This window comes from Rhinoraja longicauda, chromosome 22 (assembly GCF_053455715.1).
Source record: "Rhinoraja longicauda isolate Sanriku21f chromosome 22, sRhiLon1.1, whole genome shotgun sequence".
In the NCBI taxonomy this organism is placed as follows: Eukaryota; Metazoa; Chordata; class Chondrichthyes; order Rajiformes; family Arhynchobatidae; genus Rhinoraja; species Rhinoraja longicauda.
The window spans coordinates 33,870,197-33,895,264 of NC_135974.1; the positions used below are offsets into that span (position 1 = coordinate 33,870,197).

The following is a 25,068-nucleotide window of genomic DNA, read 5'->3' on the forward strand; positions in this document are numbered from 1 at the left end:
TTGTCGGTGATTTCAGCTAAAATTAGGGCGCCGGAGAAGCATTGACAGCGTGGGAATTTCGCGATGTTTCCGAAGACGGTGTAATCTCCACCTGACTCGGCATTGTCGTGGTCATTGTCATCGGGTAAAAGAAAATTTTGGCGATCTGCTACGACTTTGACAGTCGCCGGCAGTCGCCAAAAAAATCGCCTAAGTGGGACAGGCCCTTTAGGGTGTCCAGGGTTATGGGAAGAAGGAAGGACATTGGGGTTGAGAGGTTAAGATAGATCAGCCATGATTCAGTCAATGGCAGAGTATACTTGATGGGCTGAATGGCCTAATTCTGCTCCTATAATTTTGGGAACTGGTGAGAAACAGGAGGAGGTTTGTTATTTCATTGATTTGCATTTCCCATTGTTTAATAATCTCCCGTTTTGAACTTTGTGTTATCAGCTTAGTTTTACCCTACCACAGTGCATATGCTACAGTTACATAATGCACAGTGCTATTGAGGGAGTGCAGCATAGGTTCACCAGGTTGATGGTGGGACTGACATATGATGAAAGAATGGGTCGACTGGGCTTAAATTCACTGGAATTTAGAAGTTACGAGAGGGGATCTAATAGAAACATATAAAATTCTTAAGGGATTGGACAGGCTAGATGCAGGAAAAATGTTCCTCATGTTGGGGGAGTCCAGAACCAGGGGTTGCACAGTTTCAGAATTAGGGGTAGGCCATTCAGCCCTTCGTGCCAGCACCGCCATTCAATATGATCATGGCTAATCATCCAAAATCATTACCCCGTTCCTGCTTTCTCCCCATATCCCTTGATTCCATTAGACCCTAGGAGCTATTGAAAATATCCAGTGAAAATATCCAGTGAATTGGTCTCCACTGCCTTCTGTGGCAGAGAATTCCACAAATTCACAACTCTCTGGGTGAAAAGGTTTTTCCTCATCTCCGTCCTAAATGGACTACCGCATATTCTTAAAACGTGATCCCTGGTTCTGGATTCCCCCAACATGGGGAACATTTTTCCTGCAACTAGCCTGTCCAATCCCTTAAGAATGTTATGTTTCTATAAGATCCCCTCACATCCTTCTAAATTACAGTGAATATAAGCCCAGTCGATCCATTCAAATCTCAATTCACAGAAGGAGTTCATTTTACAGCATTTGCACATTGGTCTTTATTTAGTGGGGTTATCTCCAAACCAGGTGAAATGCCAAGTCAGACATTAGCCCTGATGTTCATTGGCTTTGCCTTCAACCTTGAAGCTCTTGTCAAACTAGTCACCAAGCTGGGACCAGTGTTTCACAGTATTCCTTCTAATCAAATGATCACCATTTCAGTATTCCTTCTAATCAAATGATCGCAAGAAATGTTTTAAAAAGTTCGACATTCTGAGAGCAATTTTAATTCTTCCAACAATGCACAGCGGTGCAGCAGGTAGAACAACTGCCTCACAGCGCCAGAGACCCGGGCTCGATCTTGACCACGGATGCTTTTAGATTTAGATTTAGAGATACAGCGCGGAAACAGGCCCTTCGGCCCACCGAGTCCGCGCCGCCCAGCGATCCCCGCACATTAACACTATCCTACACACACTAGGGACAATTTTTTACATTTTACCCAGTCAATTAACCTGCAAAACTGTACGTCTTTGGAGTGTGGGAGGAAACCGAAGATCTCGGAGAAAACCCACGCAGGTCACGGGGAGAACGTACACACTCCGTACAGACGGCGCCCGTAGTCAGGATCGAACCTGGGTCTCAAGCGCTGCATTCGCTGTAAGGCGGCAACTCTACCGCTGCACCACCGTGCCGCCCCATGCTGCTGCCGATGTGGAGTTTGCACGTTCTCCCTGTGACCGCATGCGTTTCCTCCGGGTGCTCCGGTTTCCTCTCACGATCTGCAAGGATGTGTTGGTTTGTAGGTTAATCAGCCTCGGTAAAATTGCCCCTGGCGTGTAGGGAGTGGATGCGAAAGTGGGATAACATAGAACTCGTGTGATGGATGGTCGGCCTGGACTCGGTGGGGTGAAGGGACTGCTTCCGTGCTGCATCTTCCAATCAATGGTAATTGTTCTCAATCTAAATATAATAACAATGCACCGTAACATTTGTCTTTTCTTTTTGGGGGATTCTAGGTGTGTTTTATCCATCCCTGACGAGTTTATTCTCCGTTAAAGTTCGAGAAAGTGACCGAGCGTTTACTTCCAGTTCTGTCTGCACAGGATCCCAGGTTGGGTAAGTGGCAACCTGCCGATCAATTGCAGTAAAAAAATACGTATCTTAATCATGGATGGCAATATATGTCATGGAGTCATACAGTGTGGAAACAGGCCCTTCGGCCCAACTTGCCCACACCGGTCAACATTTCCCACCTACACTAGTCCCACCTGCCTGCACTTGGCCCATATCCCTCCAAACCTGTCCTATCCGTGTGACCTGTACCTGTCTAACTGTTTCTTAAACGTTGGGATAGTCCCTGCCTCAACTCTCTCCTCTGGCAGGTCGTTTCATTTACCCACCCGCCCTTTGTGTGAAAAAGTTACCTCTCAGGTTCCTTAGTTCATTTCACGGAAACAGGCACTTCGGCCCACTGAGTCCGAACCAACCAGCGATCCCCGCACATTAATACTATCCTACGCGCATTTGGGACAATTTATACTAAGCCAATTAACCTACAAACTTGTACTTCTTTGGAGTGTGGGAAGAAACTGAAGATCTCAGAGAAAACCCATGCGGTCATGGGGAGAACGTACAAACTCCGTACAGACAGCACCGGTAGTCCGGATCGAACTTGCTGTAAGGCGGCAACACAACCACTGTGCCACCGAACTGTTCCTATTAAATCTTTTCGCCCTCGCTTTAGAACTATGCTCTCTGGTACTCGTTTCCCCGACTCTGGGCAAGAGACTTTGGGCATCACTTATACTGACAGAAACTGAGGGCACAACTCCTAAAAGTATCACCAAGAACCTTTTTTGAAAAACAACAAATAGATGTGTTTGAAGCATTCAAGAGTGGCAGAGTGGTGCAGCGGGTAGAGCTGCTGCCTCACGGTGTCCGAGACCCAAGTTCCATGCTATCTGTGTGAAGTTTGCACATTTCCCCTGTGACCACGTGCGTTTTCTCCCACATCCAAAAGACATGCGGGGTTGTAGGTTAATTGGCCCTCTATAAATTGCCCTGAGTGTTTAGCAAGTGGTTGGAAAAGCGGGATAACATAGAACTAGTGGGAACAGGTGCTCGATCGATGGTCGGCGTGAACTCAGTTGGCCAAAAGGCCTGTTTCCATGCTGTATTTTTCAATCAATTAGCAGCCTTGGATTTACTATGGCCGTTATCAGTGGATAAGGCGTAATTTTATTATTTGTTTGCGGGCTATTGACATAGTTGTCTGGCCTGATATTTATTGTCCACACATCGCTATCCATCGACACGTGTGTTTCGCTGGTAATAAGCAAATAGGCTAATTCGCTGTTTCCAAAGCTGTGGAGTTGTTTTTCACGGCACGGCTTTCGACTAAAAGGTCAGTTACGTTCATAAGTTCATAGGGGCAGCATTGTGCCAGTCGACCCATCAAATCTACTCCGCCATTCATTCATGGCTGATCCAACCCTCTCCCTCCTAACCCCATTCCCCTGCCGTCTCCACATCACCCCTGACACCCTTAGTAAACAGAAGCGTATCTAGGCTTGTAGACACTGGAATTTAGAAGGATGAGAGGGGATCTTATCGAAACGTAAAGGATTATTAAGGGGTTGGACACGTTAGAGGCAGGAAACATGTTCCCAATGTTGGGGGAGTCCAGAACAAGGGGCCACAGTTTAAGAATAAGGGGTAGGCCATTTAGAATGGAGATGAGGAAAAACCTTTTCGGTCAGAGAGTTGTGAATCTAGGGAATTCTCTGCCTCAGAAGGCAGTGGAGGCCAATTCTCTGAATGCATTCAAGAGAGAGCTAGGTAGAGCTCTTAAGGATAGCGGAGTCAGGGGGTATGGGGAGAAGGCAGGAATGGGGTACTGATTGAGAATAATCAGCCATGATCACATTGAATGGCGGTGCTGGCTCGAAGGGCCGAATGGCCTACTCCTGCACTTATTGTCTATTGTCAATCTCTGCCTTAAAAATATCCATTGCCTTGGCCTCCACAGCCCTCTGTGGCTAATGTTGTTAGTCATTGTTAACTAATTTATGTGCGGTGGAGGGGAGGAATTTGTAACTTTGTAAGCGCCCTTTATGGGCAAATATTTGCATACCTAAGCACGGTAAGCTTGCAAAGAAATTCACTGTGACTTGTCATGTGATAATAAAGTACTCAGTTCAATTCAATATGTTATCTGCTCCATTGCCGACGCGTTGGAATAAACTGTAAAAACATTTTTATTCCTGTAGAGCGTTATTGCTCGGAGTGGTGGGGTCGGTGTTGTTGCACAAGTACGGCTGGGAGAGTGTTTTCTATTTCTCGAGTCTCCCCTCCCTGCTGTGGGGGTTCTGCATGTGGAAATATTTCCTTAAAGGAGAAGGTAAATATCCATGAATTATGATTTCCGCCTCTCTCAACCTTTCTCCTCTGCGAGATTTGCTATTCCATTATGTGGTTGTATTTGCATATTTTTGAATCGGGCAAAACATTTTCTATGCCATAGACCAGATAATATCTTTGGAAAGCTTGGGCAACAGTCTAGTGAATTCGAAGAACAGTAAAGTTCCGTGGAGAAAGTTGTTCAGGAGCACAGCTGTCTGGTAAGTCGCTGCGGTCTTTATGGATTTACCTACTGTCCTCTTGACCACTCATCTCGAAGGGCCGAATGGCCTCCTCCTGCACCTATTTTCTGTCTCCCATCCCAGAGTTCCTCACCTACCTCATAACCTCCCCTCTTTCCCCTCCTGCGGTTCCCCTCCACCCGTATCCCTCCCTCCGGCTTCACATTTCTCTCTCCTTCTCTGACAACCTTTTGCCTCCTTTGCCTTTTGTCACTTACTCCACCCATCTGACAGTCAAACCCTTCCCACCGCCCTTCACCTGTATCCACCGCCCCTCACCTGTATCCACCGCCCCTCACCTGTATCCACCGCCCCTCACCTGTATCCACCGCCCCTCGCCTGTATCCACCGCCCCTCGCCTGTATCCACCGCCCCTCGCCTGTATCCACCGCCTCTCACCTGCATCACTCGCACCTCACCTGTATCCACCGCCCCTCACCTGTATCCACCGCCCCTCACCTGTATCCACCGCCCCTCACCTGCATCACTCGCACCTCACCTGTATCCACCGCCCCTCACCTGCATCACTCGCACCTCACCTGTATCCACCGCCCCTCACCTGTATCCACCACCCCTCACCTGTATCCACCGCCCCTCACCTGTATCCACCGCCCTTCACCTGTATCACTCGCCAGGCTTTGTCCTCCCCCCCAACTCTCTTTGACAGCTTTCTCCCCCCCCCCCACCTACTACAATCTGACCTGAAATGTCATCGGTCCATTCCCTCCGCAGTTGCTGACTGACTCGCTGTGTACCTCCAGCACTTTTTGTGTTGCTCAAGATTCCAGCATCAGCAGTTCCTTGTGTCTGCCTCCTTTGTTAACTCTTTTCATGCCTCGACTCACGAGACGATGTTTTATGTTCCTCCTTTTATTACTGGAGAACGCTAGGAGTTCTTTCCTGGTCTTCCAGGAGTACAACTGGATCTTTAACAATCACCTAAAAGACTGGAGGATGTTAAAGTCTTAGTTCAAAGCTCTTCAGCTAAATAACACTTCCGACAGTCATCATTCCCTTACTTCCTCAATGAAGTATCGACCTGGATTGTGTGCTGTTGCCTTTGAGTGGGATTTGAACCGCTGGCGAGTGATACAGGTGGATACAGGTGAGGGGCGGTGGATACAGGTGAGGGGTGGTGGATACAGGTGAGGGGCGGTGGATACAGGTGAGGGGCGGTGGACACAGGTGAGGAGCGGTGGATACAGGTGAGGGGCGAGTGATGCAGGTGAGGGGCGGTGGATATAGGTGAGGGGCGGTGGATATAGGTGAGGGGCGGTGGATACAGGTGAGGGGCGGTGGATATAGGTGAGGGGCGGTGGGAAGGGTTTGACTGTCAGATGGGTGGAGTAAGTGACAAAAGGCAAAGGAGGCAAAAGGTTGTCAGAATGTTCAGATGAGAAGAATGATCTGTGGTATTGCCTGTGGTATTGTAGACAAATTTTGGCCTGATGTTGTATCACTTACAGGAAGTATTTGTGATTAATAATTTTTTTGGCTTTGAATTGACAAAACATGTGACAGGAAGCACTCCGAAGGTGAATGCTGCTGTTATTTTTCTTTTAATGACTCAATACAGCCCGAGGCTGTACAAGGCTCTGGTGAGGCCGCATTTGGAGTACTGTGAGCAAATTTGGGCCCCATATCTGAGGAAGGGTGTACTGGTTCTGGAGAGGGTCCAGAGCAGATTTTTCCAGAATGATTCCAGGATTGAGTGGGTTAGCACATGATGAGCGTTTGACAGCACTGGGCCTGAACTCGCTGGAGTTTAGAAGGTTGAGGGGGGACCTCATTGAAACTTGCAGAATAATGAAAGGCATAGATAGAGTGGATGTGGAGAGGATGTTTCCACTGGTGGGAGAGTCTAGGACCAGAGGCCACAGCCTCAGAATTAACAACGGGCGCTCTTTTAGAAAGGAGGTGAGGAGGAACTTCTTTGGTCAGAGGGCAGTTAATCTGTGGAACTCATTGCCACAGAGGGCTGTGGAGGCCAAGTCAGTGGATATTTTTAAGGCAGAGGTAGACAAATTCTTGATGAGAACGGGTGTCAAGGGTTATGAGGAGAAGGCAGGAAAATGGGATTAGGAGGCAGAGATCAGCCGTGATTGAATGGCGGAGTAGACTGGATGGGCCGAATGGCCCAATTCTACTCCTACAACATGAATTTGAGATTAAAATCTGAATTTAGTATGCAATGATTCTGGACATTGAAACATGGAGTGAGTACCTCAGCTTTCATCCTGCCCTGTTGATCACCATTGAATGCTGCACGTTTCAATGAGACCTCCTTGTTTTCCTCCAACAGCCAGGAGTTGGTGTTATTTCTATTTTAATGACTTGGTTAAAATCTGAATGTATAGTAGGCAATGAAATACAGATTGTACGAAAAAATATCGGTATGTCGTTGGTATTTGAAAACTATATCTTTGATTACATTTGACAATTTTGGGGGCATTCTGCCAATTCTGAAGATTTTGACTTGTGGTTTGTATCTGATGCTTTTTGTCCAGGGCTTTCTAAAGTTGCTATTATTACATTGAATGTAGGTTCCCTGCCACACTTTTGATTCAAGAGTGTTCAGTTACCATATGAATGAAACTAGAAACGGAACAATGGAATCCTTATTTGCTGCAGTTTTGACACTTCCTCCAATTGCCATATTTCTTTCCCCTCTCCCATGATTGGAGAATCATTTTTCTTTCACCAGGGCTCGCTAGAAATTCCCTGTTGTGACCACTCTGTGCGGTGCGATTAAGATATTTTTTTAATGTGGTTGTTTCTACCATGTGGCAGTCATTTTCACATTCTTGGCCTTGTTACATTTCATTGCCTGCTCGTGTTATTAGTTGTGTTACTTGGTCTACGGCATGTGATTCCTTCGTCCTTTGTGTTCCTTCCTCTACAGGGCTGTCATTGTCGCCCACGTTTGTCTGGCCGGGACTTTCTTCTGCCTTTTGTCGTGGATGCCAACGTTCTTCCATGACTTGTTTCCTGATTCCAAGGTGTGTCGTCTCTGGCTGATCAACCTTAACCTGGTGGCGCAGCGGGTAGAGCTGCTGCCTCACAGCGCTAGTGACCCTGATTCAATCCCGACCTCCGGTGCTGTCCGTGTGGAGTTTGCACGTTCTCCCCGTGACCACATGGGTTTCGTCCGGTTGCTCTGGTTTCCTAAGTTCATAAATCATAGGAACCTATGATGAGCGTTTGTCAGCACTGGGCCTGCACTTGCTGGAGTTTAGAAGAATGAGGGGGGACCTCATTGAAATGTACAGAATAGTGAAAGGCCTGGATAGAGTGGATGTGGAGAGGATGTTTCCACTAGTGGGAGAGTCTAGGACTAGAGGTCACAGCCTCAGAATTAAAGGATGTTCTTTTAGGAAGGAGATGAGGAGGAATATCTTTAGTCAGAGAGTGGTGAATCTGTGGAATTCTTTGCCACAAAAGGCTGTGGAGGCCAAGTCAGTGGATATATTTAAGGCAGAGATAGATAGATTCTTGATTAGTGCGGGTGTCAGAGGTTATGGGGAGAAGGCAGGAGAATGGGGATAGGAGGGAGAGATAGATCAGCCATGATTGAATGGCGGAGTAGACTTGATGGGCCAAATGGCCTAATTCTGCTCCTATGACATGATGTTATGATCTTATGAACAGAATTAGGCCATTCGGCCTATCGAGTCTACTCCGCCATTCAATCATAGCTGATCATTCTTTCCTACTCAACCCCATTCTCCTGCCTTCTCCCCATAACCTTTGACGCGCTTACTAATCAAGAACTTGTCAACGTCCACTTTAAAGATGCCCAATGACTTGGCCTCCACAGCCGCCTGTCTCCATAAATCCCACAGATTCACCACCCTCTAACAAACAAAGTTCCTCGTTATCTCCTTTCTAAAGTTTCCTCCCACGTCCCTGGGATAAGCAGGTTTGTAGGCGAATTGGCCTCTGTAAATTGATCACTGGTGTGAAGGGAGTGTGTAGAACTAGTGTGTGAACGGATAATCGATGATCAGCCATGATTGAATGGCGGAGTGGACTCGATGGGCCGAGTGGCCCAATTCTCCTCCTGTGACTTATAAACTTACAATTGGAGATTTTACGTTGATTTGGTATTCTTGGTGTCTATTTTTAGACTAAAGCTTCCATCTAGGATTCGTGAGCTTAAGTTGAAGGAATGGAAGGATTTTCTTGTGAAGTGACGTCTCTATCTTCTGTTTTCCAGGGTTGGGTATTCAACGTGGTCCCGTGGGCTGTCGCCATCCCATTCTCACTGTTTGGGGGCTTGCTAACTGATCATCTGATCAAACTTGGTGAGACACCACTCTACAATGACTATCCGAGCAAGAAATTGTAAAGCAACTCCATCGTCTTCAACAAAAGTACTGCAAGGCCATTTTTATGGGTTCTCATGGAATAGAGTCAAAGAGAGTCATAGAGTCATACAGTATAGAAACAAACTCGTTGCCCCAACTTGCCCATACTGACTAACACGTCCCATCTTGCCCGCGTTTGACCCCCTTAACCCGTCCTATCCATGTACCTGTCCAAATGTTTCTTGAATGTTGCAGTATTACCAGCCTCAACACCTCCTCCGGTAGCTCGTTCCATATACCCACCACCCACTGAAAAAGTTACCCCTCAGGTTCCTATTAAACCTTCCACCCCCCCCCTCATATTAAACCTATATCCTCTGGTTCTCGATAGATTCTCCTTCTCTAGGCAAGTGACTCTGTGCGTCTACCCGATCTATTCCTCTGATGGTTTTGTACACCTCTCTAAGATCACCCCTCATCCTCCTGTACTGTGGGACTGTATCAGTAATGTCACAAAATTGCAGATGTCCCAACCTTGATGTAAAAATATAAGCTGCAGGCCTAATTTTAAATTAATAGATTTAAATCTGCAGCTTCCTGGTGCATTTTAATGGTGGCAGCGCGGTGGCGCAGCGGTAGAGTTGCTGCCTCGCAACGCCAATGACCCGGGTTCGATCCTAACAACGGGTTCTTGAATGTACGGGGTTAGTACGTTCTCCCTGTGACCACGCGGGTTTTCTCCGGGTGCTCCGGTTTCCTCCCACACTCCAAAGACATAAAGGTTTGTAGGTTAATTGGCTTCGGTAAAAACAAAATCATCCCTATTGTGTAGGATAGTGCTAGTGTGTGGAGATCGCTGGTCGGCACGGTCTCGGTGGGCCAAAGTGCCTGTTTCTGCGCAACATCTCTAAAGTCTAAGCCCTAAACATTTTTAAGTTGCCATAAAAATGCTAAATTCAAAAAAATATATATTTGATAATCAAGTTATTCTGATAGATCTGAAAGATCTACCTCATTGGAGACCTTTGAACTATCTTTAATCGGACATTATCTTGCACTAAATGTATCCTTGTGTAGGAAAATAACTGCAGATGCCGGTACAAATCGAAGGTATCGCCAAATCCTGGAGTAACTCAGCAGGTCAGGCAGCATCTAGGAGAGAAGGAATGGGTGACGTTTCGGGTCAAGACCCTTCTTCAGTCTGAACAAGGGTCTCGACCCGAAACGTCACCCATTCCTTCTCTCCTAGATGCTGCCTGACCTGCTGAGTTACTCCAGCATTTTGTGATACATACCCTGTATCCTTTAACTGTGCGCTCTGACTGGATAGCACGCAAATAAAAGCTTTTCATTGTACCTCAGATACTGTAACAATTATAAAACTAATCTCAGTCGTTCTAATTCATTCCCATTCATCTTGAATAGATGATAAAATTATGGTGTGCAAATCATTTTGTAGCTCTTTAAATTAACTGCATTTTCAAATGTTGGGATTGTTTCTGGCAAAGCTTTCATTTCTGAAGTGCTTTGAGTTATTGGCTGCTTTGAATTGTCCCTCTTGTGTCAGATAAGTTGGGTGGAAGGGCCTGTTTCCACGCTGTATCACTCTATGACTATGAAGATACACCGATCAGCCTAAACATTATGACCTGATGAGCCAAAACATTATGACCACCTGCCTAATATGCTGTTGGTCCTCCGCGTGCAGCCCCATACGCAGCAGGGTGCGATGCACTGTGTATTGTGACACATTCCTCCCGTGACCACCATTAACGTTTTCTGTGACTTGTGCCACAGTCGACCTTCTGTCGCTTCGGACCAGATGGGATAGCCTTCGTTGCCCTCGCGCATCGATGAGCCTTGGACAACACCCTGTCGCCGGTTTGTGGTTTGTCCCTCCTCGGACCACTGTCGGTAGGTACTCACCACTGCTGACCGGGAGCACCCCACAAGCCTTGCCGTTTCAGAGATGCTCTGACCCAGTCGTCTGGCCATAACAATTTGGCCCTTGTCAAAGTCGCTCAGGTCTTTACTCCTGCCCATTTCTCCTCCATCCAACACATCAACTTCAAGAACTGACTGTTCACTTGCTGTCTAATATATCCCAACCCTTGACAGGTGCCATTGTAACAAGATAATCAATGTTATTCACTTCACCTGTCAGTGGTCATAATGTTTTGGCTGATCGGTGTAAATCTTTGAATAAAACTCCAAAAGATCTATAAAATTAAAAGAAAGTTCGTTATTTGATTTATTCTTTTGTTTGAAGTTATGTGAAGAAATACTTAGACTAAAACAGTTATGAAGGTGATAAATCTGTACAATCACTTCTCAAAACCTATGTTATAATATTTCCATTTATTTGCACTTTACAGGGTTTGACACCGCTAAAGTGAGAAAGTTAATGCAGGTATGGTGACTGACAAACTGTAAAGAGTTCTGCTGTTATGGGAAATGAAGTAAAAGTAATTGATTTTTGTTTTTGTACAGGTGTTTGCCATGGGGTTATCTAGCATCTTTACCAAATTATTGAGTTACTCAGGCAACTATTACCAAGCCATAATATTTCTGTCTGCTAGCTTAGGACTTCAAACCTTCAGTCACAGGTAAATGGAGATTAGTTGTGTTAATTTTATAGATCTTGAGTCATCTATGTCATTGTATATCCAGATTTTGTAAAGCAATTTAAGACCCCTAAAAATGTAATAAAATGTGTATAAACGCGTGACACGATCTGTTTTATATGAACTTGTTTAGTTTTGTATCAAAGATAGACACAAAGTGCTGGAGTAGCTCAGCGGGTCAGGCAACATCTCTGGAGACCTAATCTGAAGAAGAGTCACAACCCGAAACGTCACCCATCCTTTTTCTCCAGAGATGCTGCCTGACCCGCTGAGCTACTCCAGAACTTTGTGTCTATCTTTGGTATAAACCAGCATCTGCAGTTCTTTGGTTCTACTGTTTAGAGATGCAGCATGGAAAAAAAAGCCTTCAGTCCACTAAGTCCACGCCGACCATTGATCACATAATTCACACTAGTTATGAGTTATCCCACTTTCTCATCCACTCCCCACAGACTAAGGTTAATTTACAGAGGCCAATTATCTTACAAACCGGCACATTTTTTTGAGGTGGGAGGAAACTGGAATACCTGGAGGAAACCCACGCTATAACAGGGAGAACGTGCAAACTCCATACAGATGTATCAAGTTAAAAATCTTAAATTGTCCTCTGGAGTTTGAATTGCTGACCAGATTGCTGAAAAGGGGTTTTGACCTGAAAAGTCACCTATTCTGTTCCTCCAAAGATGCTGTCTGACCCGCTGAGTTACTCCAGCTTTTTGGGCCTATCTTGTATTTACAGTGTCTGCTCTGTTTTAGTGTTGCAGAGAAACACTTGATTGGTACGGGTGTCAGGGGCTATGAGGAGAAGGCGGGAGAATGGAGTTGTGAGGGAGAGATAGATCAGCCATGATTGAATGGCGGAATAGACTTGATGGGCCGAATGGCCTAGTTCTGCTCCTTTCACTTATGAACCCTTTCCTAATCGCTAGGCTTACTATTACATTTTTGCTTTATCTGACTATAAATAATTGTTAACATCTGAACATATAACTTATGAACTAATGTTTACTACATGTGAAAATGAATGTGTAATAAGTTAACAAAGTACACCATGTTTGTTTAAATAGCGGTGTTTCTGTAAATGTCCAAGATTTGGCGCCATCATGTGCCGGCTCACTATTCGGTAAGTAATGATTAGAACTGTGTTTACATGAATCAAACACATTATGTCGCGACGTTAGCAGAGTTAACTGTTATCCTCAACTGATAAGATAAACAAACTTTATTATTTTATTAATGCACTGATTTTTGTTTTGTTCCTCTCTTTACAAAGATAGCTGTGTGGCACATGCTGGGGGTGGTCATATAGATAGCGGCTTTAGCCAGTTCTTGTAAACAGATTGTTTTATTTGTGTTATGAACATTGATAGCACCTCATATTTCGCTTGGGCAGCTTACACCCCAGCGGTATGAACATTGACTTCTCTAATTTCAAGTAACCATTGCTTTCCATCTCTCTCCATCCCCTCCCCATTCCCAGTTCTCCGACTACATTTTATCTCTGTTTGCTTTGTTAATACCTTCTCCCAACTAACAATGATCTATTCTACATCTTTCTTGATCTCCATTCCCTTTGTCCTGTTTTCACACCTTACACTTCATTTTCTATGCACTTCCTTATCCATGTACCTCCCACTCCCCTGACATCAGTCTGAAGAAGGGTCTCGACCCGAAACGCCACCTATTCCTTCTCTCCTGAGATGCTGCCTGACCCGCTGAGTTACTCCAGCATTTTGTGTCCATCTTCGATTTAAACCAGCATCTGCAGTTCCTTCCTACACGTTTTATTTGTCTCGTGGTTCCAGTCTCTGAACTTGTGCTGGAAGTGATGGGTGTGTGTTTGCATTTAACCACGTTGACACATGTTGTGGTATTTCAGTACACGGAACCATTTGTTCAGACCCGACATGCAAATCCAACAGACTTGAACTACGGGTTGAATCTCTTGCGGTGAACAACATCCACTTATACAACATCTTGTGCCGGCACGGTGGCGCAGCGGGTAGAGCTGCTGCCTCACAGCGCCGGACACCTGGGTTCGATCATGACCCCGGTTGCTGTCTTTGTGGAGTCTGCACGTTCTCCCATTGGTTTCCTCCGGGTGCTCCGGTTTCTTCCCACTGCCCAAAGATGTGTGAGTTTGTCAGTTAATTGTCCTCTGTGAATTGCCCCTCGTGTGTGGGGAGTGGATGTGTAAGTGGGATAACCTGGAACTAGTGTGAACGGGTGGTCGATGATCAGCATGGACTTGGAATGAACAACCTGTTTCCATGCTGACTCTCAATCAAATAAGCCGTGTGATATTAATAATTAATATATTCCTTTATTCGTCCCACACCGGGGAAATTTACGGTGTTACAGCAGCAAAGTGGATAGCAAGAGAGCAAGAGATCATTCATTATAAAAAGAAGATACATAAATTGTCATCAGTTTTCTGTGTGTTCTTAGCTGTTATTGTTGACTCGTCTGCTGGGAGCAGTGCTGGTTGTGCAGTCTCACAGCAGCGGGAAGGAAGGACCTCCTATATCTCTCCTTCACGCACTTGGGGTGAAGGAGTCTGTCACTGAAGGAGCTACTCAGTGCAGTGACAGTGTCCTGCATGGGGTGGGAGTTGTTGTCCAGCAGCGATGTTAGCTTTGCCATCATCCTCCTCTCTCCCACCGCCTGCACTGAGTCGAGGGGGCAACCCAGGACAGAGCTGGCCTTCCTGACCAGCTTGTCGAGTCTCTTCCCTTCCGCTGCTGAGATGCTGCTGCTCCAGCAGACCACTCCATAGAAAATGGCCGATGCAACCACTGTGTTGTAGAAGGTCCTTAGGAGTGCCCCCTGCACTCCGAAGGACCTGAGTCTCCTCAGCAGATAAAGTCTGCTCTGGCCCTTTCTGTATAGCGCATCGGTGTTTTCAGTCCAGTCCAGTTTATTGTTGAAGTAGACACCCAGGTACTTATAAGAATCCACCCTCTCGATGTCCATTCCCTGGATGTTCACGGGTGTCGGGGGGACCTGGCTGCGCCTGCGGAAATCCACCACCATCTCCCTGGTTTTCCCCGCGTTGATCCGGAGGCAGTTCCGCTGGCACCAGTCCACAAACTCCTTGATCAGTTCTCTGTGCGCCCTGTCCTCGTCGCCCGTGATGAGGCCGAGGGTGGCAGAGTGGTCAGAGAACTTCTGCAGATAGGAGTCTGCAGAGCTGTGCCTGAAGTCCGCAGTGTACAGGGTGAACAAGAATGGAGCTAGCACTGTTCCCTGCGGAACCCCAGTGCTGCAGACCACCCTGTCCGAGACCAGGTCCTTTGTCCTCACGCACTGTGGTCGGTTGGTGAGGTAGTCCAGAATCCAGGATGTGAAGTGGTGATCCACTCCTGTGCGCTCCAGCTTGCCCCCCAGAAGCCCCGGCTGGATGGTGTTGAATGCACTGGAGAAATCAAAGAACATGATTGTCACAGTGCTATCCGGCCTCTCCAGATGTGAAAGAACTCTGTTCCGCAGGTAGATGATGGCATCCTCCACCCCAATGGGAGTCTGGTAGGCGAACTACAGCAGATCCATTGATGGTCTCACCAGGGGGCGGAGATGGGCGAGGACCGTGGGCGAGATGGGAGAGGGCGTGCAGCGTAGGTTTACTAGGTTAATTCCCGGAATGGCGGGACTATCGTCTGTTGAAAGATTGGAGCGACTAGGCTTGTATACACTGGAATTTAGGATGAGAGGGGATCTTATCGAAGCATATAAGATTATTAAGGGGTTGGACACGTTAGAGGCAGGAAACATGTTCCCAATGTTGGGGGAGTCCAGAACCAGGGGCCACAGTTTAAGAATAAGGGGTAGGCCATTTTGAATGGAGATGAGGAAAAACTTTTTCAATCAGAGAGTTGTAAATCTGTGGAATTCTCTGCCTCAGAAGGCAGTGGAGGCCAATTCTCTGAATGCATTCAAGAAAGAACTGATAGAGCTCTTAAGGATAGCGGTGTCAGGGGGTATGGGGAGAAGGCAAGAACGGGGTACTGATTGTGGATGATCAGCCATGATCACATTGAATGGTGGTGCTGGCTCAAAGGGCCGAATGGCCTACTCCTGCACCTATTGTCTATTGTCTATTGACCAGACGCTCCAGTGTCTTCATCAGGTGTGATGTCAGTGCCACCGGCCTGTAGCTGTTGAGTTCCTTCGGGTGCTGCATCTTGCAGGAACATCGCAAGGCCATTCACAGGAGTGTTGACAAACAAAAATATATGGCATTCATAACTTAATAAGTTCGAGGAGCAGAGTTGTATCAGCCATTCGGCCCATCGAGTCTACTCTGCCATTCAATCATGGCTGATTTATTTTTCCCTCTCAACCCCATTCTCCTGCCTTCTCCCCTTAACCCCCGTACTAATCTAGAATCTATCAATCTCCACCTTGAAATTTCCCAGTGATGTGGTGTCTACAGCCGTCTGTGGCGATGAATTCATTTGTCTCCAGCGGTAACGTTTGGTCTGGATTCCTACCTCCTGCTGCCCGTGTGGCCAGCTAACTTGCAATAGTCCAATTTGCACTTTGGGTCCATGTTAAATTTTTACACACAACAAAGAGTTGTAGCAGCTGAAGTGAAATCGTTGATAAAAGGCAGTTCCTCCCCCGATATCTCCACAACGCACTGGAAATTGTGGCACAATTACTTTTTCTTAATGTCTCCATCCGGGCGGCACGGTGGCGCAGCGGTAGAGTTGCTGCCTTACAGCGAATGCAGCGCCGGAGACTCGGGTTCGATCCTGACTACGGGCGCCGTCTGTACGGAGTTTGTACGTTCTCCCCGTGACCTGCGTGGGTTTTCTCCGAGATCTTCGGTTTCCTCCCACACTCCAAAGACGTACAGGTTTGTAGGTTAATTGACTGGATAAATGTAAAAATTGTCCCTAGTGGGTGTAGGATGGTGTTAATGTGCGGGGATCGCTGGGCGGCGCGGACCCGGTGGGCCGAAGGGCCTGTTTCCGCGCTGTATCTCTAAATCTAAAAAATCTAAATCCCGATATTCAGTTTCCGGCTGAGAATGTAAAATGGGTGTCGAGTGGTTTGTTAATTAGGGAACCGCTTCTTGGGAAATAAATTTAAGGCATGTGTATTTTTACCTTTTTGTTTTTCCATTCCCTTAGGTATTATGAATACAGGTGGCGCCTTGTGCGGTTTGTATGATTTTTTATTCCATAGTTGGCTTGATGTGGCATGTTTGGTTCATATGTACACAGTGTTGATATTTAAGAATAGAAAAATACCTGAGAAGTAGCCAACAAAAATACATTTAAGTTGTTTGATGGCACGGTGGCGCAGCTGGTAGAGTCACTGCCTCTCGGCACCAGAGACCCGGGCACAATCCTGACATCGGGTGCTGTCCATGTGGAGTTTGCATGTTTTTCCATGATATTAGACAATAGACAACAGGTGCAGGAGGAGGCCATTCGGCCCTTCGAGCCAGCACCGCCATTCAATGTGATCAAGGCTGATCATTCTCAATCAGTACCCCGTTCCTGCGTTCTCACCATACCACATGACTCCGCTATCCTTAAGAGCTCTATCCAGCTCTCTCTTGAATACATTCAGAGAATTGGCCCCCACTGCCTTCTGAGGCAGAGAATTCCACAGATTCACAACTCTCTGACCGAAAAGGTTTTTCCTCATCTCAGTTCTAAATGACCTACCCCTTTTTCTTAAACTGTGGCCCCTTGTTCTGGACTCCCCCAACATTGGGAACATGTTTCCTGCCTCTAACGTGTCCAACCCCTTAATAATCTTATACGTTTCGATAAGATCTCCTCTCATCCTTCTAAATTCCAGTGTATACAAACCTAGTCGATCCAGTCTTTCAACATAAACATAGCACAAAAAGTAAGGAAATTTGTGTTTGGTAGATTATTTCTTTGTTGTAACAATGCTTCTTGGCAATAAATCTTATACCGTTGGAAAGCCTGTTTATTTCCCTTTTAAATGGTGCCACATTTGTAAGGAACATGCTTTTGTGGGATGAGCAGCAGAGCTGAGTATATGGGTTGCGCCCATGAAAAATGTGCCAAATCTTCTCTGCCAATGCCAAACAGCTTATTCTGCCATTGACTCTTGTTCGGTGTTGTTTGGTGGATTGGATGATTGAAGTCTGAAGAAACAAGACATATTGGCAATTTAACAATTTATTCATTTAATAAACAGGAGCCTCATTAGCGTGTGGAAGAACCATACACAGCCACAACAGCCTGGCACCTCCTCCTCATGCTGGTCACCAGCCTGGTCACACACTGTTGTGGGATGGCATCCCATTCTTCAACCAGCATTTGTCGCAAGTCAGCCAACGTGGTTGTGTTGGTCACTCTGGCACGAACAGCACGCCCAAGCTGATCCCACAAGTGTTCAATGGGGTTGAGGTCAGGACTGCTGGCAGGCCATTCCATCCTCTCCACTCCCAAATTCTGGAGGTAGTCTCTGAGAAACCCTGCTCTGTGGGGGCGAGCATTGTCATCTTGGAGGATAGAGTTCGGTCCCAGACTGTGGAGATATGGGATTGCCACTGGTTGCAGAATCTCATCTCGATATCTCTCTGCATTGAGATTGCCTCCAATGATGACAAGCCTCATCTTTCCAGTGAGGGAGATGCCGCCCCACATCATCATGCTGCCTCCACCAAAAGATGTTACTCTATCGGTGCAGCAATCAGCATAGCGTTCTCCGTGTCTTCTCCACACTTTGACCCTATGATCCAACTGCCGTAGGCAGAATCTGGACTCATCGCTGAACATAACGTTCCTCCACATGTTCAGGTTCCAGTGCACGTGTTGCCGACACCAGCGCAAACAGGCCTGACGGTGAAGGGCAGTCATGGCAGGCCTCCTGGCAGCCCTATGAGACCAGAGATCGGCTGCGTGCAGTCTGTTCCGAATTGTCTGGGCAGAGAGCCGTCGGCCATATCGTCCTGCAAACCTTGACTGCAAATCTGTAGAAGACAGCCTACGGTTCCTAAGTGCTGACAGGGTGAGGAAACGGTCTTCTTCGGGTGTCGTCTTCTTGGGACGCCCACTTCGCGGCCTGTCTCTGTCATCCCCCGTTATATGGAACTTGGCCTTCACTTTGGAGATGGTACTAGGGCTCACTCCAAATAATGCCGCAACTTGGTTTTGCGGAACACCAGCTTGAAGTTGCCCTATCGCACGGGCCCTATCCAGATCAGTCAAACGTGGCATGCCGATTCTTGGAGCAGACACCTACTGACCACTGTAGCAGGGCCCATGCTCACAGATGCTGCCAATCAGGTGCCAATCAGTGACCTGATTGTCAGCACCTGGGGGTACCAGAAGCTCAAAACAAGAGTCAATAGCAACAGCAGAATAAGCTGTTTGGCATTGGCAGAGAGGATTTGGCACATTTTTCATGGGCGCAACCCATATACTCAGCTCTGCTGCTCATCCCACAAATGCATGTTCCTTACAAATGTGGCACCATTTAAAAGGGAAATAAACAGGCTTTCCAACGGTATAAGATTTATTGCCAAGAAGCATTGTTACAACAAAGAAATAATCTACCAAACACAAATTTCCTTACTTTTTGTGTTATGTTTATATATGACAGTCCCGCCATTCTGGGAATTAACCTAGTAAACCTACGCTGCATGCCCTCAATATTGCTCCGGGCTCTCCGGTTTCCTCCCACATCTTAAAAATGTGTAGGTTAGTTGGCCACTGTAAATTGCTCTTAATGTGTCTTAATGGGAGTGGATGGAAAAAGTGGGATATTACAGAACTAGTGTGATCATGGTTGGCATGGACTTGGTGGGCCGAAGGGCCTGTTTCCAAGCTGTACTTCTAAACTAAACGTACCCTATTATTATGGTTTTGGAATTTGAACTCTTAGAAGACGAGCACAAATTTGCCCTTTCTCTGAAACATAGAATCTGCACGTTGAAAGAGGAATGAAATCCAATTTACAAATACACAGTTTCTATCCCACACAATGTCCTGATCCCAATCACCCCCCATCCCAGCACTCTTCTGCTTCCTGTCATGTGTAGTTTGATCTCCCTTTTTAAAAAGTGGAAACAATATTGAAGGACTTCAAGGTTCACAAATATCACAGCTTCATGTATTAACAGATTACCTTCTAAATGGTATATTTTATTACCTGTCATATGCATGATTACATCAGGGCGACGCGGTGGCGCAGCGGTAGAGTTGCTGCCTCACAGCGCCAGAGACCCCGGGTTCGATCTTGACTACGGGTGCTGTCTGTACGGAGTTTGTCCGTTCTCCCTGTGACTGCGTGGGTTTCCTCCGGGTGCTCCGGTTTCCCACCACACTCCAAAGATGGACAGATTTGTAGGTTAATTGGCTTTGGTTAAAATTGTATATTTCCCTAGTGTGTGTAGGATAGTGTTAGTGTACGAGGATCACTGGTCGACGCGGACCCGGTGGGCCGAAGGGCCTGTTTCCGTGCTGTGTCATTTAAACTAACCATTTCGGAGCTCATCTAGATATAGATACGATAGCTTTGAATTTATTTTTCATGTAATATTGGTTATTTTTTGGCACAATGCAATTGAAAACGCACTTTAGATAGAATAGAATGCAATAATGACCAATAGACGATAGGTGCAGGAGTAGGCCATTCGGCCCTTCAAGCCAGCACCGCCATTCAATGTGATCATGGCTGATTATTCACAATCAGTACCCCGTTCCTGCCTTCTCCCCATACCCCCTGACTCCGCTATCGTTAAGAGCTCTATCCAACTCTCTCTCGAAAGAATCCAGAGAATTGGTCTCCACTGCCTTCTGAGGCAGAGAATTCCACAGATTTACAACTCTCTGAGTGAAAAAGATTTTCCTCATCTCCGTTCTAAATGGCCTACCCCTTATTCTTAAACTGTGGCCCCTGGTTCTGGAACTGTATTATGGTTCTGTGGAAATTCGAACCTCCACAGTAACGATAGACACAAAGTGCTGGAGTAATTCGGAGGGTCAGGCAGCATCTCTGGAGAGAAAGGATGGGTGATGTTTCAGGTCGGGACCCTTCTTCAGACTGCAAGAAGGGGGCTGGGGGGGCCGGGAGTTGTCGAGGTGAAGAGTTAGAGGCGTGAAAAGACCAGGGCCGACCACAAATGACCTCGGGCAGGGGCGATGCCAAAACAAATAGAAAGATCTTTGTTAACTTTGTTTTTTTAAGTTTGCTGAGATCCGGGTTGATACCAGAGGATTTGGAAAACCGCTTGTACAAGAAGAGTTACTAAATATTAGTAACTACAGGCCAAGAATGGCACAAAGTGCTGGAGTAACTCAGCGGGTCAGGCAGCATCTCTGGAGAATATGGATAGGTGACGTTTCAAATGTATTGGGAGTGGATGATAAAATGCGATAACATAGAACTAGTGTGAACGGGTGATCGACGGTCAGTATAGAGTCAGTGGGCCGAAGGGCCTGTTCCTGCACTGCGTGTTTCAATTCAGTTCAGTGGGATGCTGTGTGCTGGGATATTAGAAGTATTTATATGTTTATGGTATCTGATCCATTGCCTATGCATCGCATCGCTGTTTCCATACTGCATAAGCTCATAAATGTTAGGAGCAGAATTAGGCCATTCGGCCCATCAGGTCTACTCCGCCCTTCAATCACGGCTGATCTATCTCCCTCTTAACCCCATTCTCCTGCCTTCTCCCCATAACCCTTGACACCCGTACTAATCAAGAATTCATCTGTCACTGCCTTAAAATTATACATTGACTTGGCCTCAAGTCAATGTCGTGGCAATGTATTGCACAGATTCACCACCCTCCGACTAAAGAAATTACCCCTGATCTCCTTCCTAAAGGAACGTCCTTTAATTCTGAGGATGTGACCTCTGGTCCTAGACTCTCCCACTAGCGTGGAAGCATCCTCTCCACATCCACTGCATCCAAGCCTTTCAGTATTCCGTAAGTTTCAATGAGGTTCTCCACCCCTCCCCTCATCCTTCTAAACTCCAGCTGGTAGAAGTCCAGTGCTTGGTATCTCGAAAAGCAGAAATCTCCCCTGCATCTCGAAAACTAAGCAGCCAAACAGAGTCTTGTAAGTATAAGAAATAACTGCAGATGCTGGTACAAATCGAAGGTATTTATTCACAAAATGCTGGAGTAACTCAGCAGGTCAGGCAGCATCTCAGGAGAGAAGGAATGGGTGATGTTTCGGTTCGAGACCCTTCTTCAGACTTCAGACTGAAGAAGGGTCTCGACCCAAAACGTCACCCATTCCTTCTCTCCTGAGATGCTGCCTGACCTGCTGAGTTACTCTAGCATTTTGTGAATAAACAGAGTCTTGTTTTGAGTAGGGCTATTTGGATTGCTTCTGCAGTCTTTGAGGATGTTAACTTTGCCTTCTTTCATTGCAGGGGTGGCCTTTGTGTACCTGGCAGGTTACCTCATAGAGACCTCGGGCTCGTGGCCGTCCGTGTTCAATTTCATCAGCATCGTCAACACCTTTGGCCTTTTCTTCTTTCTCTTGTTCGGTCAAGCAACACAGATAGACATTTGAAAGATCTTTTCAGGCCATGTTGAAAGCTGAAGTAACTCACAAACAGCCTTCAGGGTCGAGGGAAGACAGTGCTTTTACGTTGGGCGGCGCGGTGGAACAGCGGTGCCTTACAGCGCCAGAGACCCGGGATCGCTACCGACCACGGGTGCTGTCTGTGCAGAGTTTGCACATCCTCCCCATGACCGCCTGGGTTTTCTCCGGGTTTCCTCCCACCCTCCAAAGACGTGCCCATGCGGGTTTGTAGCTTAATTGGCTTCTGTAATTTGCCTCTGGTGTGTGCGATGGGATAGAATAGAACTGGTGTGATCGCTGGTCGGCAGGGACTTAGTGGGCCAAAGGGCCTGTTTCCACGCTGTATCCCCAAACTAAGCTAAAACTAAAACTATGTTGATATTCAGATTTCATTTGTCTAGAAACAAGCAGCACTTAATCTGATCATATTTCCTTTGTTTATGAACAGAAACGCAGAATAACAGTATTTTGTATGCACAAAAATGTTTACTCTTTTTTAGTGATTTTATTTTGTTGGACAGATTTTTACATGACTATTTATCTGAATGTAAAGATATGAATGTGTGACCAAAATAAAGTGACTTCTCAGTACAAGATACACATATCATGTATTCTTAAAGACGGGTTCCAATTTTTAGGGAATCAAGATTTAGTTTCGGGAAAGGAGGGCTGGGCTAACCTTTCATTTTATCAGCTGTCTGAAGGGGAAAGTTTAAAAGAGATGCACGGGGCAAGTTTTGCCAGGGGTGGTGGTGGAGGCAGACTTGATAGTGGCGTTTAAGAGGCTTTTAGTGGCGGCACGGTGGCGCAGCGGTAGAGTTGCTGCCTTACAGCGAATGCAGCGCCGGAGACTCGGGTTCGATCCCGACTACGGGCGCCGTCTGTACGGAGTTTGTACGTTCTCCCCGTGACCTGCGTGGGTTTTCTCCGAGATCTTCGGTTTCCTCCCACACTCCAAAGACGTACAGGTATGTAGGTTAATTGACTGGGTAAATGTAAAAATTGTCCCTAGTGTGTGTAGGATAGTGTTAATGTGCGGGGATCGCTGGGCGGCACGGACTCGGTGGGCCGAAGGGCCTGTTTACCGTGCTGTATCTCTAAATCTAAAGAAGAGCACATGATAGAACAGGGAATAGAGGTACTGTTCAAAGATGGACACAAAAAGCTGGAGTAACTCAGCGGGTCAGACAGCATCTCTGGAGAAAAGGAATAGGTGACGTTTCGGGTCAAGACCCTTCTTCAGATCTGACGAAGGGTCTTGACCCGAAATGTCTCCTATTCCGTTACTGAGTTACTCCAGCTTTTTGTGTCTATCTTCAGTGTAAATCGGCATCTGCTGTTTCTTCCTGCACAGAGGGCTATAGATCACGTACAAGCAGATGGGATCCTCGGGCCAAAGAGGACGTTCCTTTAGAAAGGAGATGAGGAGGAATTTCTTCAGTCAGAGGGTGGTGAATCTGTGGGATTCACTGCCACAGACGGTGGTGGAGGCCAAGCCATTGGGTATTTTTAAAGAGGAGATTGACAGGTTCTTGATTAGGAAGGGTGTCAAAGGGTTAAGGGAGAAAGGGGTTGAGAGTGAAAGGTAGGTCAGCCATGATTGAGTAGACTCGATGGGCCGAATGGCCTAATTCTGCTGTTATGACATATGAACTTATCAGTTTAAATAGGCATCAACTTTGTGGGCTGAATTGCCTGTTCTTGTGCTGTACTTTTCTATGCTCTTCGTTGACTGAAAACTTTTTTTTCAGTTGGCAAATTTAATCTTAATATTAGTATCTAATGTTAGTTACTTACTAGAAAGCTATTTATTCACAAAATGCAGTCTGAAGAAGGGTCTCGACCCGAAACGTTGCCCATTCCTTCTCTCCTGAGATGCTGCCTGACCTGCTGAGTTACTCCAGCATTTTGTGAATAAATACCTTCGATTTGTACCAGCATCTGCAGTTATTTTCTTATACTAGAAAGCTATACATTTTAATGTATCATTCTCTCCATTAATAGCAGCACGCTCTCAAATTAATGATCAAAGTTTTTATCTTATTTGCTTAAGTTCCACAGTTCTGACCAGATCTCAAAGTTTATTTTCATTAAAGGCATCCACATTGCTGCATATCTTTCTGCAATGGATGAGAAATCTTTGTATCAGGTTTTTGTAAGTTAGTTCTGATGTTAAGACCGTTTGGCTTAAAGTAAGCTGCCCTCATTTATCTAACCAGTTTTTACTGGTATTGCATTGATATGTGAACACTGAAATGCAACTTACTTATAGTTTTTGTGGTAGGTGTGCCATTATAGGCATCCAGAACCAGGGGCCACAGTCTAAGAATAAAGGGGAGGCCATTTAAAACTGAGGTGAGAGGAAACTTTTTCACCCAGAGAGTTGTGAATTTGTGGAATTCTCCGCCACAGAGGGCAGTGGAGGCCAATTCACTGGATGAATTTAAAAGAGAGTTAGATAGAGCTCTAGGGGCTAGTGGGATCAAGGGATATGGGGAGAAGGCAGGCACAGGTTACTGATTGTAGATGATTAGCCATGATCACAATGAATGGCGGTGCTGGCTCGAAGGGCCAAATGGCCTCCTCCTGCATCTATTTTCTATGTTTCTATATAAATGGAATTTCAGCATGAGTTTTGTGACTTGAAATGTCCCATTTTTGGGACTTATTTTGCCACAACATCTTTCTACCATTTTCGTTTACCTTTTACATTGCGAGTAACGAATGCAATTATACGGAGGTTCAGATTAAATATAATTAGAATGCTGGACACAAAATGCAGGAGTAACTCAGCATCTGTGGAGAGAAGGAATGGGTGACGTTTTGGGTTGAGACCCTTCTTCGGACTGAA

The 25,068-nt window shown here is 46.2% G+C and overlaps 1 protein-coding gene across 1 annotated transcript in view; it reads left to right on the forward strand.

Annotated features, from left to right (window-relative positions):
* slc17a9b (solute carrier family 17 member 9b) overlaps window positions 1-22,713 on the forward strand; it is a 40,968-nt gene extending 18,255 nt beyond the window's left edge. Inside the window, exons 4-13 of the mRNA XM_078419358.1 lie at window positions 2,130-2,229; window positions 4,383-4,513; window positions 4,637-4,733; window positions 7,657-7,753; window positions 8,971-9,058; window positions 11,437-11,471; window positions 11,552-11,667; window positions 12,753-12,808; window positions 16,821-16,850; window positions 22,063-22,713. Coding sequence (XP_078275484.1) covers window positions 2,130-2,229; window positions 4,383-4,513; window positions 4,637-4,733; window positions 7,657-7,753; window positions 8,971-9,058; window positions 11,437-11,471; window positions 11,552-11,667; window positions 12,753-12,808; window positions 16,821-16,850; window positions 22,063-22,205 — 893 coding nt within the window. The 3' untranslated portion in view covers window positions 22,206-22,713. The remainder of the gene's footprint in view (window positions 1-2,129; window positions 2,230-4,382; window positions 4,514-4,636; window positions 4,734-7,656; window positions 7,754-8,970; window positions 9,059-11,436; window positions 11,472-11,551; window positions 11,668-12,752; window positions 12,809-16,820; window positions 16,851-22,062) is intronic.
* The last annotated feature ends 2,355 nt before the right edge of the window (window positions 22,714-25,068 follow it).